The sequence below is a fragment of the Castor canadensis genome, chromosome 1 (assembly GCF_047511655.1).
Source record: "Castor canadensis chromosome 1, mCasCan1.hap1v2, whole genome shotgun sequence".
NCBI lineage: Eukaryota > Metazoa > Chordata > Mammalia > Rodentia > Castoridae > Castor > Castor canadensis.
This window is the reverse complement of record NC_133386.1, coordinates 172,568,348-172,589,918: the sequence shown is the minus strand read 5'-3', so window position 1 is coordinate 172,589,918 and position 21,571 is coordinate 172,568,348. Positions and strand designations below refer to the sequence as shown.

At 38.7% G+C, this 21,571-nt stretch overlaps 1 protein-coding gene across 5 annotated transcripts in view; it reads right to left on the bottom strand.

Annotated features, from left to right (window-relative positions):
- The window catches only part of Trim44 (tripartite motif containing 44), a 186,342-nt gene that overhangs the window by 88,601 nt on the left and 76,170 nt on the right, over positions 1–21,571 (bottom strand). Inside the window, exons 5-6 of one of the 5 annotated variants that reach the window (XM_074044539.1) lie at positions 9,450–9,623; positions 8,897–9,006 (exon numbers count right to left, since the gene is read on the bottom strand). The exons of 3 other annotated variants lie outside the window; for them this stretch is intronic. In XM_074044539.1, coding sequence (XP_073900640.1) covers positions 8,897–9,006; positions 9,450–9,623 — 284 coding nt within the window. The remainder of the gene's footprint in view (positions 1–8,896; positions 9,007–9,449; positions 9,624–21,571) is intronic. One more of the 5 variants, XM_074044555.1, reaches the window with a different exon arrangement.

The following is a 21,571-nucleotide window of genomic DNA, read 5'->3' as shown; positions in this document are numbered from 1 at the left end:
TAAGAGTCAGGAGATGCACCATAAAAATAAAGGCTTGAGAGGATCAAAGATGGGAAAGCACTCCCTATGAAACATAAAATGAAACACTAACGTTCCACAATCTAGTTTTTGGTAGTAGATTTTCAGCAATAAAAGTCTGGTGAGATTTAGGATCACTTAAAGATACAGACAGGAATTTTACTTTCCCCTAAGCCAAATTTTAGAAAGGCTCTTGGTCTTTTTTGTTGTTGTTGTTGGAGGCACAATGAACATTTTCAGACCCCTTAATGTATATGCCTATTGTATATGTGTGTGCATACACACATATACATAACATCTACATATACGCACTTCAAATTTATTTTACAACTACGGTTCCTTCTTTGATTTGCCTTGTAATTATTAAGCAAGTAATCTTAAATTGAGTAGCCAATTTTTATTGGGGACAACTTGTCTGTATTTAAAAGATTTGCTCAGCTGAATAGGTATGATATAAACATACAGTACTTTTTCAAAACAGGATTCTCTTATATTCTGTAAGCTAGAACCCACCTCCATTTTTGAATGAGGACTCCATTAATTTTGAGATTTATGAGTTATCTTCCAGAAACCCTTTAACTGCTGAGATCCCAAGCCTCGGAAAGAGTATGTTTAATGATATATTAATCACACACACACACACACTTTCACAATCCACATCCTATCACACCAAGAATCTTCTATAGTAGGATGATATCTACATTGTTACATGGCTTCAAACCTACGGGTGGTCCTTTCCTGAACCGCTGAGTACCCTAGTCCCTCTCTACAAAGAAGCCACATCCTACCACAACCCAGAGCTTTCGAGTTTGACTATTACCATCCTCTACTGCATGAGCTGATGACTCTCACAATAAAGATCAATTCAAATAACTAATTCCAACCCCAGCACATCTGCTCAAGTGAACTTCTATTCACTATTCACTCCCAACATTGAAGGTTATGAAAGTATATGGCAGATGCAGGGTGATTTGTGGCACTGAGTATATCAGCAACCTTTCCTGGTTGTGCAAATAAGGGCAAGAAGATCTTGGGTTACTTGCAAATCTTGATCCCATAATCAGTAAGACTTTCTCTCTTCACCCCTAACAAAATCTGAGTATAATCTGTGCCTATTAAGTAGCCCAAACACCCATTACCCATTCACAAAGAAACCAACTTGTACAGGATTGCTAGCAAATTACCTTCAAAGTGCTCTCACAGGAAAGGCCTAGACTCTCATTTCAGGCACACAACTCATTCTGACCAAAACATTCTCTCTGCTGCATGAATGCAAAAACATATGCACACACACAGGGCGCCCCTCATTTCCTCTGGAGTAATGGGAGCCTGGGCAATACTTTAAGCATTCATTTTGTAACATAAATTAGAATGGAGCATCGAAAACACCAGTGACATCTGCACAGAAACAAAATGTATTCATTATAGTTGGTGCTATTACAATGAAAGGAAATGCATTCATAATGGGAGGACATTTAAAATAATGTGTTGCTGGATTCTATGTCCATAAAAGCAATAATGAAGATACAGGAATGGGTCACATAAATTAAAAGGAGTAACAGGGGTTTAAGGGGTGGCCTCAAGGACCCTGGGCAATGTCAGTGAGATGGCACATTCCTGGATCCATATGGACAAAGTTTTGATATTAAAAGGCAGGAGCAGAATGAAAAGCATCAGACCAGCTTTTGGAGAACTGAGGTTTAGAAGTACTAGAAGGTGAACTCAGGGCCTTGTGCTTAAGCCACTCTACCAGCAAGAACTGAGGTTTGAATCCTGTCTGCTACAGCTAGTTTTGTGATGCTGTATGTCAACACCAATTTATACCTCAGATCTGTTACTCAGACACATCTATAAAATGAAGATAGCTGATGTCCCAGGACAGCAGGAGGAGGAAATTGAGAGGGCATATGTAAAGTATGTAGAGTCCAAAGCCTAATGGGCATATTTTTTTTTCATTTTTCTTTTATTATTCATATGTGCATACAAGGATTGGTTCATTTCTCCCCACTGCCCCCACCCCCTCCCTTACCACCCACTCCGCCCCCTCCCTCTCCCCTCCACTCAATACCCAGCAGAAACTATTTTGCCCTTACTTCTAATTTTGTTGTAGAGAGAGTATAAGCAATAATAGGAAGGAACAAGGGTTTATGCTGGTTTGAGATAAGGATAGCTATACAGGGCATTGACTCACATTGATTTCCTGTGTATGGGTGTTACCTTCCAGGTTAATTCTTTTTGCTCTAACCTTTTCTCTAGTACCTGTTCCCCTTTTCCTATTGGCCTCAGTTGCTTTAAGGTATCTGCTTTAGTTTCTCTGCATTAAGGGCAACAAATGCTAGCTAGTTTTTTAGGTGTCTTACCTATCCTCATCCCTCCCTTGTGTGCTCTCGCTTTTATCATGTGCTCATAGACCAATCCCCTTGTTGTGTTTGCCCTTGATCTAATGCCCACATATGAGGGAGAACATACGATTTTTGGTTTTTTTTGAGCCAGGCTAACCTCACTCAGAATGATGTTCTCAAATTCCATCCATATAACAGCGAATGATAACATTTCGTTCTTCTTCATGGCTGCATAAAATTCCATTGTGTATAGATACCACATTTTCTTAATCCATTCGTCAGTGGTGGGACATCTTGGCTGTTTCCATAACATGGCTATTGTGAATAGTGCCGCAAGAAACATGGATGTGCAGGTGCCTCTGGAGTAACAGTCTTTTGGGTATATCCCCAAGAGTGGTATTGCTGGATCAAATGGTAGATCGATGTCCAGCTTTTTAAGTAGCCTCCAGATTTTTTTCCAGAGTGGTTGTACAAGTCTACATTCCCACCAACAGTGTAAGAGGGTTCCTTTTTCCCCCCGCATCCTCGCCAACACCTGTTGTTGGTGGTGTTGCTGATGATGGCTATTCTAACAGGGGTGAGGTGGAATCTTAGCGTGGTTTTAATTTGCATTTCCTTTATTGCTAGAGATGGTGAGCATTTTTTCATGTGTTTTCTGGCCATTTGAATTTCTTCTTTTGAGAAAGTTCAATTAGTTCACATGCCCATTTCTTTATTGGTTCATTAGTTTGGGGAGAATTTAGTTTTTTAAGTTCCCTGTATATTCTGGTTATCAGTCCTTTGTCTGATGTATAGTTGGCAAATACTTTCTCCCACTCTGTGGGTGTTCTCTTCAGTTTAGAGACCATTTCTTTTGATGAACAGAAGCTTTTTAGTTTTATGAGGTCCCATTTATCTATGCTATCTCTTAGTTGCTGTGCTGCTGGGGTTTCATTGAGAAAGTTCTTACCTATACCTACTAACTCCAGAGTATTTCCTACTCTTTCTTGTATCAACTTAAGAGTTTGGGGTCTGATATTAAGATCCTTGATCCATTTTGCGTTAATCTTGGTATAGGGTGATATACATGGATCTAGTTTCAGTTTTTTGCAGACTGCTAACCAGTTTTCCCAGCAGTTTTTGTTGAAGAGGCTGCTATTTCTCCATCGTATATTTTTAGCTCCTTTGTCAAAGATAAGTTGCTTATAGTTGTGTGGCTTCATATCTGGATCCTCTATTCTGTTCCACTGGTCTTCATGTCTGTTTTTGTGCCAGTACCATACTGTTTTTATTGTTATTGCTTTGTAATATAGTTTGAAGTCAGGTATTGTGATACCTCCTGCATTGTTCTTTTGACTGAGTATTGCCTTGGCTATTCGTGGCCTCTTGTGTTTCCATATAAATTTCACAGTAGATTTTTCAATCTCTTTAATGAATGTCATTGGAATTTTGATGGGAATTGCATTAAACATGTAGATTACTTTGGGGAGTATTGACATTTTTACTATGTTGATTCTACCAATCCATGAGCATGGGAGATCTCTCCACTTTCTATAGTCTTCCTCAATCTCTTTCTTCAGAAGTGTATAGTTTTCCTTGTAGAGGTCTTTCACATCTTTTGTTAGGTTTACACCTAGGTATTTGATTTTTTTTGAGGCTATTGTAAATGGAATTGTTTTCCTATATTCTTTTTCAGTTTGTTCATTATTAGTGTACAGAAATGCTAATGATTTTTCTATGTTGATTTTATATCCTGCTACTTTGCTATAGCTATTGATGATGTCTAGAAGCTTCTGAGTAGAGTTTTTTGGGTCTTTAAGGTATAGGATCATGTCGTCTGCAAATAGGGATATTTTGACAGTTTCTTTACCTATTTGTATTCCTTTTATTCCTTCTTCTTGCCTAATTGCTCTGGCTAGGAATTCCAGTACTATGTTGAATAGGAGTGGAGATAGTGGGCATCCTTGTCTGGTTTCTGATTTTAGAGGGAATGGTTTTAATTTTTCTCCGTTAGGTATAATGCTGGCTGTAGGTTTGTCATATATAGCTTTTATAATGTTGAGGAACTTTCCTTCTATTCCTAGTTTTCTTAGAGCTTTTATCATGAAATGATGTTGGATCTTATCAAAGGCTTTTTCTACATCTATTGAGATGATCAAGTGGTTTTTGTCTTTGCTTCTGTTAATGTGGTTTATTACGTTTATTGATTTTCGTATGTTGAACCACCCCTGCATCCCTGGGATGAAGCCTACTTGGTCGTGGTGAATAATCTTTTTGATGTGTTGCTGAATTCGGTTTGCCATTATTTTGTTGAGGATTTTTGCATCAATGTTCATTAAGGAGATTGGCCTATAGTTCTCCTTTTCGGAGGTGTCTTTGCCTGGTTTTGGGATAAGTGTAATACTGCCTTCATAAAATGTGTTTGGCAGTTTTCCTTCCCTTTCTATTTCGTGGAACAGTTTAAGGAGGGCTGGTATCAGTTCTTCTTTAAAGGTCTGATAGAATTCAGCCGAGAATCCATCAGGTCCTGGACTTTTCTTTTTGGGGAGATTCTTGATTGCTGCTTCAATTTCATTTTGTGTTATAGGTCTATTCAGGTGATTAATTTCCTCTTGGTTCAGTTTTGGATGATCATATGTATCTAGAAATCTGTCCATTTCTTTAAGATTTTCAAATTTATTTGAATATAGGTTCTCAAAGTAGTCTCTGATGATTTCCTGGACTTCCATGGTGTTTGTTGTTATCTCCCCTTTTGCATTCCTAATTCTACTAATTTGGGTTTTTTCTCTCCTCATTTTTAGTCAGGTTTGCCAGGGGTCTATCGATCTTGTTTATTTTTTCAAAGAACCAACTTTTTGTTTCATTAATTCTTTGTATGGTTTTTTTGGTTTCTATTTCGTTGATTTCAGCTCTTATTTTTATTATTTCTCTCCTTCTATTTGTTTTGGGATTTGCTTGTTCTTGTTTTTCTAGGAGTTTGAGATGTATCATTAAGTCATTGATTTGGGATCTTTCACTCTTTTTAATATATGCCCTCATGGCTATAAACTTTCCTCTCAGGACTGCCTTAGCTGTGTCTCATAGGTTCTGGTAGGTTGTGTTTTCATTTTCATTGACTTCCAGGAACTTTTTAATTTCCTCTTTAATTTCATCGATGATCCACTCTTCATTAAGTAATGGATTATTTAGTTTCCAGCTGTTTGCATGTTTTTTGTCTTTACTTTTGTTGTTGAGTTCTACTTTTACTGCATTGTGATCAGATAGTATGCACGGTATTATTTCTATTTTCTTATATTTGCTGAGGCTTGCTTTGTGCCCTAGGATATAATCTATTTTGGAGAAGGTTCCATGGGCTGCTGAGAAGAATGTGTATTGTGTAGAGGTTGGATGAAATGTTCTGTAGACATCTACTAGGTCCACTTGATCTATTGCATATTTTAGATCTTGGATTTCTTTATTGAGTTTTTGTTTGGATGACCTATCTATTGATGATAATGGAGTGTTAAAGTCTCCCACAACCACTGTGTTGGCGTTTATATATGCTTTTAGGTCTTTCAGGGTATGTTTGATGAAATTGGGTGCGTTGACATTGGGTGCGTACAGAGTGATGATTAGTATTTCCTTTTGGTCTATTTCCCCTTTTATTAGTATGGAATGTCCTTCTTTATCTCGTTTGATCAATGTAGGTTTGAAGTCTACTTTGTCAGAGATAAGTATTGCTACTCCTGCTTGTTTTCGGGGGCCATTAGCTTGGTAAATCTTCTTCCAGCCTTTCATCCTAAGCATATGCTTATTTCTGTCGGTGAGATGAGTCTCCTGTAAGCAACAAATTGTTGGATCTTCTTTTTTAATCCATTTTGTCAAACGGTGTCTTTTGATGGGTGAATTAAGTCCATTAACATTAAGTGTTAGTACTGATAGGTATGTGGTGGTTCCTGCCATTTAGTTGTCTTAGTTACTTGAAGGTTTGATTGTGTGTACCTAACTTGATGTTACTCTCTACTGTCTTGCTTTTTCTTATCCTGTGGTTTGGTTCTGCCTGCCTTTTCATGGTTAAGTTGGGTGTCACTTTCTGTGTGCAGGATCCCTTGCAGAATCTTTTGTAATGGTGGCTTTGTGGTCACATATTGTTTTAGTTTCTGCTTATCATGGAAGACTTTTATTGCTCCATCTATTTTGAATGATAGCTTTGCTGGGTAGAGTATCCTGGGGTTGAAGTTATTTTCATTCAGTGCCCAGAAGATCTCACCCCACGCTCTTCTTGGTTTTAATGTTTCTGTTGAGAAGTCTGCTGTGATTTTGATGGGTTTACCTTTGTATGTTACTTGTTTTTTCTCTCTTACAGCCTTCAATATTCTTTCCTTAGTTTCTGAACTTGTTGCTTTAATGATGATATGTCGTGGAGTAGTTCTATTTTGATCTGGTCTGTTTGGTGTCCTGGAGGCCTCTTGCATTTGTATGGGAATATCTTTCTCTAGATTTGGGAAATTTTCCGTTATTATTTTGTTGAATATATTACGTATTCCTTTCGCTTGCACCTGTTCTCCTTCTTCGATGCCCATGATTCTCAAGTTTGGTCTTTTGATGGAGTCAGTGAGTTCTTGCATTTTCTTTTCACAGGTCTTGAGTTGTTTAATTAATAGTTCTTCTGTTTTTCCTTTAATTACCATTTCATCTTCAAGTTCTGAGATTCTGTCTTCTGTTTGTTCTATTCTGCTGGATTGGCCTTCCGTTTTGTTTTGCAGTTCTGTTTCGTTCTTTTTTCTGAGGTTTTCCATATCCTGGCTGTTTTCTTCTTTATTGTTGTCTATTTTTGTCCTGAGTTCATTTATCCATTTATTCATTGTGTTCTCTCTTTCACTTTGGTGTTTATACAGTGCTTCTATGGTTTCCTTTATTTCTTCTTTTGCTTTTTCAAATTCTCTATTTTTATTGTCTTGGAATTTCTTGAGTGTCTCCTGTACATTTTGGTTGACCCTATCCAGTATCATCTCTATAAAATTCTCATTGAGTACTTGTAGTATGTCTTCTTTTAAATTATTCTTGTGGGCTTCATTGGGTCCTTTGGCATAGTTTATCTTCATTTTGTTGGAGTCTGGATCTGAGTTTCTGTTCTCTTCATTCCCCTCTGGTTCCTGTACTAATTTTTTGCTGTGGGGAAACTTGTTTCCCTGTTTTTTCTGTCTTCCCGTCATTGTCCTTGGTGTTGTTACTGTCCCTGTACTGTGTGTAATTAAGTATTTTCTAGCTTGTAATAATAACAATGGTAATATTTAGAATGGAAGAGTGAGCTGAGATGGAAAGCAAGAAGTTAAAGGAAAGGGGAAAACAAATATACAGACAAGAGGGAGAAAGCAGAACAAGGTATCAGACAAGAGAGTTTCAAAGGTATAAACAGGAAGTGTTAGTGTACTAATCGACAGTAAGCTGAACAGACATTAGAGAGACAGAGAGAGGATTGAAAATCAAAGATAAAAAAAATAAAAAATAAGTAAATGAAAGTAATATCTATATATAAAAATGAATTAAAATAAAATGGAAAATAGAAAATTAAAAAAAAAAAAAACCAAAAAACTTCCAAGTTTATATGCAATGCAGTTTCAGTCTTAATAATATGGGTGTCCATCTCAATCTCCAGTCCTGGAGTTGGTGCCTCAGATGTTGTTCTGTAGTTGTCTCATCAAAGGGTATGCATAAAGTAGAACAAAACTATACACTCTCACACACACACACACACACACACACACACACACACACACACAAAAGCCCCACCAAGTGTCCTTAGTTCAAATGCAATACAGTTTCAGTAAGTTTTTCGGCTTGTAGTTGTAATTCGGTTGTTCTCTCATCAAAGGTAGGGAGAAAAAGAAAAAAAAGCGTCTGGAGACAGTTCTGAGAATGGTATCTGCAAGTGTGGCTTGCCTGCCTGCTGCTCTCAGCCTGTAGCTGGCGGCGTTATTTATGCAGATCTCTGGGGTGAGCTAGCACTCACCTGGTCCCACAGGCTTTGTTTGCTCAGAGTTCTCCTGTGTGGGAGCCTCTGCTACAGGCTTTCCCCTTTCCAAGCACTGGGAAAGGTGACACTGCCCCCACTGTCAGGCCTGAGTGTTTATTTACAGTTCATGTGGGAGGTGGGTCTTCCCCCCTCTCCTCTGAAGTCTTCCTCCCACTGCCACTTTCAGCAGCTTTCCTGCTCCTGCTTACTGGGCGGTGCTGCTGCTCCTGCTGGCCGCCATGGTTGTTTACAGTTCATGTGGGAAGTGGGTCTTCCCTCCTCTCACCAGCTTCCCCGCTCCTGGTTGCTGGGCGCGCGCCCCGCTCCCGCCAGAGCCTCTCCGGCCTGCCAGGCTTGTTTATTTACAGTCCCAGGAAGGATTCCCTTCCCCCAATCTTCAGCGCTCAGGGCGCCCCACCCTCTTTCCAGCGTGTCTTAACTGTTCTTATTGCTTATTACTCAGTTTCTCTTTTTTTCCCGGGTGGAGGTCAGTCTGTCCAGGGGGCTATGCTGCTCTGGCCCAGGCTTGTCTGTGGGGCTACCGCGGTACCGCGAAGCTCACCTGGTCCACGTCTTCCCACGTCGTATGGGTGCCGGCCACTGGTGGCCCCGGGGGCCCTCCTCATTTCTCCATTTAACGTGAAGTGGAGATTCTCTGCACCGGCTGGAGATGTGGAGGGGTCAAAGTTATGCCTTTTCTCAGTGATTATGCCTGCAAAGTGTGTCTCCAGCGTCTCTCCAAGATTTCACTATAGGACGGTCGCTTTCTGCTTCCTACCTCTAGCTGCCATCTTGGAATCTCCTAATGGGCATATATACCATCGATAGTAACTTTCATTTCTGGTATCATCAAATAAATGTATGGAGAACTAGGCATCACCTAGTTCTGATTCTTTTTCTATAAAGTGGAACTAATAAAATCCACTCTTCCCACTTCACAAACTTATTATGAAAACAAATGAAATTATATGTTTGTCAGATAATACTGACTGGCTGACTCAGAGGTCATTTCCAGATCCCTCTCCACTACAGAGGGTTGACAGGATGAATATTTGCATTTCCAGCCAACACTGTAGTTAGGGGTAGCTATGCAGCACAGTATCACAAAAGGATATATCTTCTCCTTTGGTCTTCTGTGGGGTTGAGGGGCATGCTTCTTGGGAAAGTGTTTACTTTCTTGATTAACAGAGACATGGTCCTTCTTCATACTTGAACATGGTGATGATACTGCAAGTGGCAGCCCCTTTTCAGTCATAAGGCAACAAGCATGAAGTAAAAGTCCAGGGAATCTGAGACACATGACAACACTGACATTATCAGCCACTAAAACCAAAAAGCAAAAACCAAAAGGCACCTTCCTCCATATTTATTCTGAAACAAACCAACCTTTATCTGCTTATATTGATCCCAGAGTTTTCTGTTACTCAAAACTGAACATAACTAACTGATACAATGTGTAAGTACTCTGGACAATTAATAAGACATATACTAAAGTGTGTGATCTTTCCTGTGCCTTCAAGAATTTTATTCCCATGGATCCAACTGGCTAATTTATATATGTCCCTTAAGTCTTAAGATTTAATGGTATCTCCTCTAGAAAGTTTTCTCAGCTAGATCAGCATCCTCCCTAACCCTTGGACTTCTCAAAGCACTCTATAAACACCTCTAAAAGTGCATGTTATATTATTTTGTAATTATCCACTTATTTGTCTCTTTGCTCCAGTAGAAGGTTAAAATGTCAACAGTAAGGATCCTTATTTTAGTCATTTTCTAGTACTTGCTATAAAACCTGCTACACAGTATACTCATCATTAAGGATTTGCTGAAATATTGAATAAGCCAATGAAAGATTTATCTGAAAGGGCACTAAGTAAGTGATAACTTGGTAGCCTTATCATTTACATTTTTAATACCAAGCAAACAGTTTTCTTATTCCAGTTACTATTTTCAGGGACTCCAGGTTGGGAAAAGCATAGGCCTAGGCAGTAAATTTTATCAATTTTAAAGTTATCTCACTAGATCCTTATTTCAGTTCATGACATTACCCTATTCCTACTACCTAAATTATTCAATGTCATATATTTAGTCTATACTTATCTACACAAAAATAACTTTATTTCCTTCTTTCCTGTTTTAAAATTTTTGTTTTCTTTGTTATTTTGTGCTTATCAGAGACATCTTGGGAATATTCCCATTTGGTATCAAAATAATGTTCACATCATTGAATTGCTCCCTTCCAAAGTGTCTGATTTCCATTTGTGCCACTGGAGTTCTGGAGGCTTCCTGCTGCCACAAGCATATCTGGGTCCTAGCAACCCTTGCTGCACTAAGCAGCAACTCAGGTTGAGCCTAACATATGTGATTCTCTACCAGAAAGAGATGTAAACTCTAAGTCCTCTGCCTCCTATAAACCCAGCTTGTCCTTGGGAGCCATACAGATCACAACTTCTTGAAGTAGATTATTAGACCACCTCCCAAAACACCCAGAAAAATCATGCTGCCAAATAATGTGATAAAGATATGCACCACTCAATGACATTTTGGTCAATGGTAGATCGCCGCCCAGTGATGTCACAGCTGTCTTAGTTTGTACAAGTACACTCTATGATGTTCACGTAATGACTAAGTCACCTAATGACACATTTTTTCAGAATGCATTCCTGCTGTTAAGCGAAGCATGGCATTCCTGTATTGCCATTCAGATTATAAATCAGAAACACACCCATATTACAACAAAAAAGAAGAAAACAAGAGAAGTGGTCTGATGTGGGTCTGAACTCTATGTCTTTGTCTATAGGGCTCCCCACTTCTATTTTATTTGACTGGCTCCTTTGTTCAGTCAGGTTCTAGTTCAAACATGACCTCCTTAGCCCTTTTTAAACACTTTGCACACCTTAGCTACAATACCTTCCACTCCTAGTCCATGGTAGGCTCCATGTCTGTTTCATTTTCTTTCTAACACTGCTATCTGAAATTATTTTGTTCATTTAATGGGTTTATTGATTTTTTTGTTTTTGAGACAAGATCTCATTATGTAGCCCAGGCTGGCCTTGAGCTTCTGATCCTCCTGCCTCAGCCTCCCCAGTACTGGGATTAGAGGCGTGCACCACTATGCCTGGCCTTAATAGTTTTTTGTCTATGTCTTTCTGGAGGATATAAATTCTACCAGAGAAGGAATCTCATCTGACTTGTTCATCCTGTATCTTTGGCACCAAGGTCTATGCTCAGTTGCTTAATAAACATGACTTGAAAACAAACAAGAAGAAAGAGGAGAGTGTGTGTTCACTCAATAAATGCTGGTTTTGCATTTCCTTTGGGAGTGAGGGTAAGGGTGAGGTTTATATGCACAGTGTATTTTATGAGCAGTGAAGTTGGCTTTGGGAGGCTATGTGGAGTTGTGGGAAGAGTCAGAGTCCTGCTCCAGCAGGACTCTCATACAACATGTATGAGAACTGAAACATACTCCTTTATTTCTGAGCTTCAGTTTTACCATCAGAATGATAAACTAGCTCAGAAGATCAGTGTACAATTAAAAGAGACAGTGATGACACAGAGTAAATAAGCTAGCTCCTCTCTGCCTGTCCCTTAGGCTATAAAAAAGAGGCAGCAACCCAGAAGCTCCAGCAAAGTGCTCTAATGCCTTTTTTTCTCTTTCCAGCAGTCACTTTAGCAACTGTCACAATTCTTCAGAGATAATCTCAAGATGCCATGTCAAGATGTCAAGTGCACAGGCCAGTTTTGAAGTTCTTGGTACTGAACATGAGTCTATCTCTAACTTTATATCAACTTATTTTAAATGACTCAAGTTATCCTATAGAAGATCATAAATCTATTTTTTAAAGCTTTGGGTGCTGATTCTGCCATAACATGTGCCTCCTCTGGTCTTATCCAAATCAGGACATATCAAACCATTAAAAATCTGTGGTTCCCAGGCTTGCTGGAAACATTTTTGGTGACATCATCCACTACAGTTATTTGTTCTGAAACATCTAACTTCTTACATTCAATTCATTCTGATGATTCACTAGTTCATTCAATAACACCAATTAAATGCAACTGTATATGATCCCCCAGTGATAAGAATCACCAGATATTGGGCAGTTATTAAATCTTACACATTGTAACCTAACCCTTATGACCATCAATCAGGTCCTCCAATCCTACCTTCATCCCGTAAGTGCAATGACTATCTCCATTTTACAGACAAGAAAACTGAAGTTGAAGCTTACATAAACTGCCTACCTAACTGCCTACTGAATGAATGGTGTTAGTACTCTAAGCGAGGTCTTTCTGATGCCAAACTCCACGCTGTTAATGACTATGCTGTGACAAGTAGGTTCTGAACACGAACTTGGTACCAATTGGGTACTAGACACGTTTATAAAATTAAAAAGAAATAAGGTTAAATTATGACCTTCCTCAGGGTGAAAGTAGCTCCTGTTCTCTAAGATGTAGTAGAGCCATGAAAGAGAACTAAAATAACAACATAAAATGATGACCAAGACACAAAAATGCAGAGTGTACAAAAGATGTGAGTTTACTCTCTTCAGCCAGGAAATGGGCTTTCCTCTGCAACCATTTAATGACAGGAGGAGGCTGGGTCAACCCAGACATCAGAGACTCAAATGCTTTCAGGGCTGACAGGTAACACAAACAGACAAGCTAGGCAGAAAAAGCTGTAGTACACTGGAAAGCAAATACAACAGCCATCTAAACAACAGCTCAAAACCAGCTGATCACTATCATGGACAAATGTGGATCCAGTATTACCAGAACTTTTTAAAAAGAAGCTGAAAACTCTGCTTTTTAGTGTGAAATCTTGTATTTTTAAATGCTGGTAATAATTTTTAAAAAACCAAGTGAAAAACACTTCAAGAAACAAAACCAAAAAAAAAAATTCTTGATTTGGCTAGTCACTTATTAGTTTGCAGTCATCAAATTTAATTATTTTATAATCTTTTTACCATTAAGAACCCCTTTTCTATGAACTTCAGAATTTGAAAGTCTTCTAACAAAAACCATTCTTTTTTGGGGGTGGGATTGTGGTGTAAACTCAGGGTTTCACACTTGCAAAGCAGGTATTCTACCACTTGAGCCACACCTCCAGTTCATTTTGCTCTGGTTATTTTGGAGATGGGATCTTGTGAACTATTTGCCTGGGCTGGCCTTGAACTGTGTTCCTCCTGATCTCAACCTCCCAAGTAGCTAGGATCACAGGTGTGAACCACCAATACCTAGCCCAAACCATTTTCTTATAAGAATTTAAATAAACTGGGCACATTGGCTCATGTCTGTTAATCTCAGGAGATCTGAGGAACATGGTTCAAGGTCAGCCCAGGCAAAAAAGTAAAGTGAGACCCTATCTCAACAAACAAACTGGACATGGTGGTACATACCTGTATTCCAATCTACTCAGGAAGCAGATGATAGAAGTCCTGGGCCAAAACACTATACCTTATCTGAAAAATAACCTAAAGCAAAAGGGGTTGAAGGTGTGGCTCCCTGACTTCAAATCCCAGTACCAGCCAAAAGGAAGGGAGAGGAGGGAGAAAATATTGAACTGACAGAAGATACCCTAAACAAACAGGCTTGGCATTTTTGTTGCAGAGGACAAACTTTTTGCAGCTAAGTGTTAAGATGTCTCACTTAAAGTTTTGGAATACTGAATACACACATAAACTTTATTTTTGCTTTCTTGGATGCTCTTGGGATCTGAGAATCTGGATTAGAAATTACTGGCCTAAGCAAGTGGGCTCCAAGACTTGATAGCAATGAGACACAGTTAGTAGATTTGGAGTCAGAGCTATCTAGGTCAGATCCTAGCCCTTAACTTACTAGCTGGGTGACTTTCAACAATTTACCTTCTTTTACTCATTTACAAAATGAGAATAACCACACCTACCTTGCAGGACTATTGTGAGGAATAAATTAAATCAAGTATACAAACTACTTTGTAGGGTGCCTGTCATTTACCAGGGGATTAAACAAGTTTACACTAAAGTTTGAATCCACCTTTAATATTCTTTAGACCACCTACAATTAAATCACTGAGTTTTCAATCTTCATTCCCAACTAAGTTTCCTTTATTGCTGTTTGTCTGGTAGGCCCCAGGCAGTGTGCACTCTTCCCAAAGCTCACTGACTGCTATACTATAGCACAGGGTTGTAAGCAGCCTTGTGGACAGTGGTTTTAGAGAAGACAAGACTCCCTATTGACAAAGATGTCTACTGCAGCTACCATTTGATGGTCAGTTTCTACCTGATTAAACAACTTCAGGGCCAAGACCATCAGGAACCTGGATAATCCTTTCTACCGTCATCATTTAGTGAACATGTGTATGAAACCCTGTCATAGGTTATTTTTCTATACTATAATCTGCTTTGTGTAGGTGGGAAATCTGAAATTCACAGAGGTTAAATAATTTACTGATGTTGTATCCATTAGAAAGTAGTTAATGCAGGATTTGGTATTTGGATCCATGCCTAAATAATTTTAAAGCCCATGGTGTTTCCACAACATCAAGCTGTCTCTCCAAATAATACATGTGAGGTGGTAAATTTTTCTATTAGTGAATGGCCTTCTTTTCCAAAAACAGAACATTATGAGAATAACAGTTCCCCAATACTCCCACTACAGCACAGAGACATAATCTAAGCATGGGAAAGGCAAGACAAAAGCTGGTGGCACCTCCAACATTCTCCCCTTGATTCTTCATCCTGGAATAGAGCAGTGGCACTGAGGATTACCTGCCACACACTCTACTTGCGACTGATGGGGCTAACTCATACAGAGACAAGTCTAGTCTGTTCTTTCTTATCTACATTCCAGTAAAAACCATCCTCAGTTAAGTCACATTTGTGATCTATGTCTTTTTTCCTCTCTCACCATCACTATCTTACTAAAAGAAGCATCCAGACCACTCAACACCAATATTTGATTAAAATAGTTCCAGTTCAAAAATGAATATAATGAAGCTCCTTTATCATGACCCATGACAATATGCACTCTGATGAAGGAGTACACACCTACTCCCTTCCATTACATCTTCATTCAAGTGGTTGATGACAGCCTGAGAGTTAGAGCTGGAGAACCAGAAACTTGGTGTTTAAGTCTTGCCCAACCACGCACTGGGTAAGCAGCTATCAGAGGAGTGCCTTATGCTAACTGTCAGATAACAAAGCTCCTACCTCTAACACAATTTACTAATAACTGAATTCATTTGTACAGTGCTTTACTATTCAAAGTCACTCAAAGCACATGTGTCATGTGCCCCTTATAAGTCCCAGGGAGGCAGCCAAGGCACAAGTCAACCCTGTTTTATGACTCAAGAACAGAGATTCTAAGAAGCTGGGACATACTTCTGTCACTGACTTAGTAAAAAGAATGACCGCATCAGGTGACTACTCCAAGTTCACTGTTTTTCCCAGCCTTTAAGGGTCCATAGCAAATAAAAGATGGGGAAGGAGCCACAAGCTGGGTGAATGGTCACTACTCTGTTTATCTATGGAATGCTAGGTGTGCAGAAAATGGAACCTGTGCTGGGACGGACTCTGGATGAGGGCAAATAGGGGCATTCTGCTGTCTATTTTAAAACAAACTGTGTATAAAGAAAACCTAAACTGGCATCTTAGATAGCCTCTCTCAGGTAGCAATTTTCCCTATCTTTCCCAATTTACCCTTCTGCCCTGTCTCATCTTGAAAAGTCCCGAAACCACCTGATTTCTTCCTCCCCCTTGCACTCTTCTACTGTAGCTGACTGGACTAGCTATGATCATCTATCTTATGAGCAGTTAATTAATAGATGAATTAGCTTGGCTTTCTCTTAAGAGAATGGTGAGGCAATCATGAATCCTGCACCAGAAAACTCCTGTGGAGCTTGGGCCAAAGTTGTGCACAGGTAAGCTGAAATTATAAGGGAAGAAGAGGACAAACACAAACAGAGGAGGCTACTCCACAGGGAAGAAAGTAAAGCAGGAAGGAGAATGAGGCAAAAAAAGAAAAGAAAAGAAAAGAATGATTACTAAGAGAGTAATCTCTGATTCTAACCAGTTCCCACTATCTCCAAAAAACACAGAAATACTTTCTTTGACTGGGTCCTGTGATATAAACCATGTCCTTTCCATTCCCAACCTGCATTATGTACTGGTTTGGGTAGATTTCTGTTTCCTTCCATTCAACAGTTGCTGACTAATACTCTATATAACACTGTATAACAAAGAACAACTGAAAGAACAGTTAAAAAGAAACAAATCTCTTTTTATCCAACAGCACAAAGAGAATGGAAACAGAGAATGGATGAATGTAACTTCAAGACTGAACAGGCCCCAGGACAAATTATGACTGCCTTGGAATATCAAATTTATTTGTCATGTCCATGATCTTTTTAGAATGGGAAGGATGGATGTTAGTGAAACTCTTTATTTATAAAATAAGCTGACAAAGAATACAGTAAGCTTGCCTTATTCACAGATTTATTACACATTGTTTAGACCAAGCATGGTCAAGAATAATACATTTTAAAAATTCAAAGAAAATTCAAAAACAAAAACTTTACAATTCTCACATGTGCATTATGCAGCTCAGCTGATGCAGAGAAGCTCTTAGTCCTGCATCATCATTGGTTATGTTCAAATCTTGTGTGATCTGCTAAGTGTTTTCCAGCACTTAATTTTGTGAAAATCTGCCTCCCGAAAAGGAAGGTAAAAGTTAATGTGCTTAGCTTAAGTGGTAAAGTAAAAATTTTAGATTTATTGAAAAGTGGCATGTCTTTAGTGGAAGCTGTACAGCATTATGGGAAAAATGAATCAAGCATCAATGTATAGTATGGAACTCTATGCATCCTGAACATTGGTGGTTTCTCCTCAATGGCAGTCTCTATGCAACCATATACCCAGTGATACCCAGGATCTACTACTATATATATAATTAAGATGTATATATACTTCCCCATTGTGAACCAAGGTTTAAATTCCCCTTTTAACCAACAGCTTATGATGTCTATTCTCTATCCTCCACCAATCAACTTACTGTTATATATCTCTGTTCAACAGAATAAGACCAGTATATTTGGATCTAAATAAGTCAACATCAGCTAAATTTCCCAATTCCCTGAGATGAACCAGTCACTTCTTATTCTGCTTCTCAGAGCACTTAACATATTTCTCTATGTGGATTCTGATACTGGTGTATTGCACACCCTTTGCTCTGTGGACTATGAGTACCTCAAGAGCAGGGCTCATGGTTTAGTCTTTATCTTACTGTGCCTTGTACTGTGTCTAGTATACATGGTTGTGGAACAAAGCAATGCCCCCTTAGCTCTGTCTCTTGAGAAAGGTCCTGGAAAAAATAAGGTTATAAAAGTTTCTGTGACAACTTGGTTATAACTATGAATATAAATGATCTAACCATTTCAACAGAGTTTGCAGGTTATTTTAGTTTTTAAAAAAAAAGCATTATCAGTACCTTGTCAGCAGTAATGAAGTACTTGCCAGTTGAAAAGTTATATTCTAAAACAGTGGATGGAAGGGGGTAGGAATGAGAATGAGGTTTTTTTCTTAAAGAACAAACCAAAAAAAAACCCCAAGCCTAAACTATTAATTACAGTACAACTCTCCTTTGTAGAAAGCTTATACTGTAATTTTAATACTAAAAAGTTAACGTACCCCCTTAATTGAAAAGACCATGTGAAAAAAAGTATCAAATCCAGTGTTTTAGTTGAAATAGTTAGAATATCATTATATAGAGCTGGGTTGAGTTTCCTGGAAACTGAGCTTTGTAAAAATAGTGAAAAAAACACTCTTTGATAACTGAACTTTCCTACTGATAGAAAGCTTGAGGAAGGAGCTAGGAAGTCATTAACAACTACAATGTGGACTGGTGACCTTGCTCAAGTGGTAAAGTATCTGCTTAGCAAACACAAGGCCCTGAGTTCAACCCCCAATATGGTAAAACAAACCAACTAACCAAAACAAAACTGTGATATTAAAAAGGCTGCTGATGGCATGATGTCATTATTGATTGTATTCTCCAATTTCAAACAGAAAGAGCAGAAACAAACAGCTGAACTGTGATTAAGGTTTCCCAATTAAGAAACTACAGTGCTGACTTAGATGGAATGGTGTCTGAAGATACTGTAGATGTCTTTTACTACTTTTCCCACTAAATTAAATTTACCCAGGTGAGTTTGGTGGCCTGTAATCCCAGTACTCGGGAGGCTAAGGAAGGAGAATATGAGTTGAGATCAGCCTGTGCTATAGAACAAGACCCTGTGCCTCACCCCCCTCCCAAAAGTTACCTACATCCCAGGGAAGAAGTACAGATGTACTTACTAGTCACACCTAAAGAAGCTGGAACAAAGGACTGAGTCTATTAGAGGCAATTATTTCCTAATCTGCTTGCTGCAATGGAGATAAGAAGAGCACTGGCAGAAAGATACAGCCATGTTGTCTTTTCAGCACAGGGATTGTTAACACATTAACCCTACAATGGGGAACAGGGGGCGAATGAGTGCTAGACTTTGACCAATCAGACAGACAAGTTACTCCTCTTCTGATTGGAAGGAGGAAGTAAAGGTCAAAAGAAGCATGCCCTTTAAAAGGAGGAAAATTTGGCAGAAGTTTCTGATTCTGAGGGTATGTGGAAATAGGGGAAACAAGACTTCTAGGATGACATTTGTGAAAGTATCATACTGTAAAATATACTGTGAGAGAATACAATGTCAGGATATCAAAAGATATTGCAGAAATACTGCAAAGAAGTCTACATTAATTCCATGAACTCAAGGCCCTGTGTGCTCCCAATCCCATCCCACTTTGAAGATGAAGAAGAAATTCTGTCTCCGTTTTGCATTCACAACAGAACCAAGGAGATAGTGAGGGCTATGAGCAAAGGCAAAAAGTAAAGGCACACATTCAATGTGCTCAGACAAATGCAAAATGGAGCTGTTATAGTATTTTTTTTTTTTGTTTCCAAACTAACTTTCTTTCCCAATAGCACCATTCCCAATAGTCCATAGTTTTAGAGCCACAGAGGGATAGAGCTGGAAGGAAAATTTGGGGCCATATCAAATTCAGGACTTTCATTTTATAAATGTCTAAACTCAACCCAGAAGTTCAATGACTTGCCTGAGTTTATATAACTAAATTGTGCCACAGCTAGTCTTGCTCTTCAAGCCTATGCTCTTGATTTGGCTCTACTCATCTCCTTCATTCTTCAAATATAGCCACTAAGTCCTCTCCACTTTCCCTATCTCTTTTTCTCCTCACTGCTACTGTCTTATCCAGGTCTAGAACTTCAAGATTTTTCATCTGAACCACTGCAACAATGTTCTAATCTAGTGGACATTCCCAACCTTCATCTGAAATCGCTTCTCACTCTGCTTCAACAGTGCCTCCGACTCCCTGCTCTACCGGGGTGGTAGTACATGCTTTTTTGCCTTTGCTTTTTTTGCTTTGCCAGCATGTTCCACACATGGATTTTCCTTTACCCTTAGTCTTAGAATAAAGGAGAAAGGGCAGAACTAAAGCTAATCCACAATGGGTAGGTAGTATATGAAATAAATATTTATTGGTGTCACTGAAATTTCAGGGTCATGTGCATATCCCACAGACTTAGAATAGTGCCTTGCACAAGGAAAGCACTCAGATTATTTAACTGGATCATCTAATTTAGGCCTCATTATCAGCCTATTTTAGATACTACTGTTATCTCCATTTTGCAGAGGAGAAAACTAAGGCTTAGGGAGTTTAAATACTAGGGTTAACAGATTGCAAAATTGGAATTTATATCCAGAACCTTTGGTCCCAAAACTCATTTTCATTAACCCTGATTCTGACAAACTGATTCAGAGAACTCTTAAAATTGCTAGAATTTGAAATACATACTTGGTTCTTAATTATGTAATATTTTTTTGTCATCTGATAATTTCATGTTAGAACCTTGACTCTTCCATGTTTCTCCTTGGTTATAAGCAACATGAGAGCAAAGATTCTTTCCTAACTTCAGTATATGGTTGCAGTTCAATAAAGACTTATTCACTGACTGGCTAGTTTAGGGCAAAAGTGCCTTTTTATTTCAGTCCTCAGTGAGTTGGAAATCTGGCTTGGGAACTTGTCTCAACTCAGAGACCCAGAGGCACAGACTGAATTTTAAACAACTTTTAGGTCTGACAGACATAATTCTTGAAGAGGGAGATCACTTTCTTTCCAGATGTCAGTCCTATCATTTAAAAACAAAGAGGAGAAATGACTACTTAGAGACTTTTAAAAGAAGAAACAGACAGGCTACAGCTGAAGAAGAAGGAGTCAGTATACAAAATCTGTTTATTTGGGGAGATATCTTATGGCAATAAATTTGAGTTTATACCCTGATTTTCCATGAGACAACAAATTCACATTCACAATCCACTTTTCCAGAGAGCAGTTTAACTACTGCTGGTACAGACAGACCACCATTCTCCAGTCTCATTATGGACAAGGCACCGTCTGGAGATGAAAGGGCAACCACTGTCATAAAACAACTCTGTAGCTCATTACTTGCCAAGGACAGAGAGAAGAACACTGCCCAAATCTCTCTAGCAATCTTCTATTGAGAGTTAAGAGTTTAGTTTACTCCTTCAAAAGCTCTCTCTGCTACATCCCTGACCTTTTCCAAAGTATCATACAGCAAAGAAGGCAAGTAAATAGGAGTCAAACAAAAACAGCAAGGAAAACAGCCTTTAGTAGTTAAGATTTAAATCTATTTTTAGAGGAAACATGGTAGAAGAAACTTCCTTCCCTTTCTTCTTTCTTTCAAGCTGATAATGGTGTTTGGAGTCTGTAGTCAGCCAGCTTCAGTTTGAACACTGGCCCTTGACCAGCTATGAGACCTTGGGTAAATTATTTAATCTTTCTATGTTTAAAAATGGGCATGGTAATTGTATCTATTCCTACTGATTCACTGTAAGGTTTAAATGGAATTACAACATGTAACACTGTTAGATTACATTTGACAACACAGTAAACCCTCAACTAGTGTTAGCTGTTGTGGCCATGGTCATGATTTTCTATAAAACATCCATAGTTCAGGAGTCCTAGTCAGTCATTTTTCAAGTTGGGAACATAATAAAGTAGTGCTCACGCATGTAATCAGGAACTAATAAAACAGATCTACTACTACACATTACAGAGATAAAGAAAAATCAAATACTAATGCTTCCATTCAGGAGCTCATAGGCAGTGGGTGTAATCTGCAGACACAC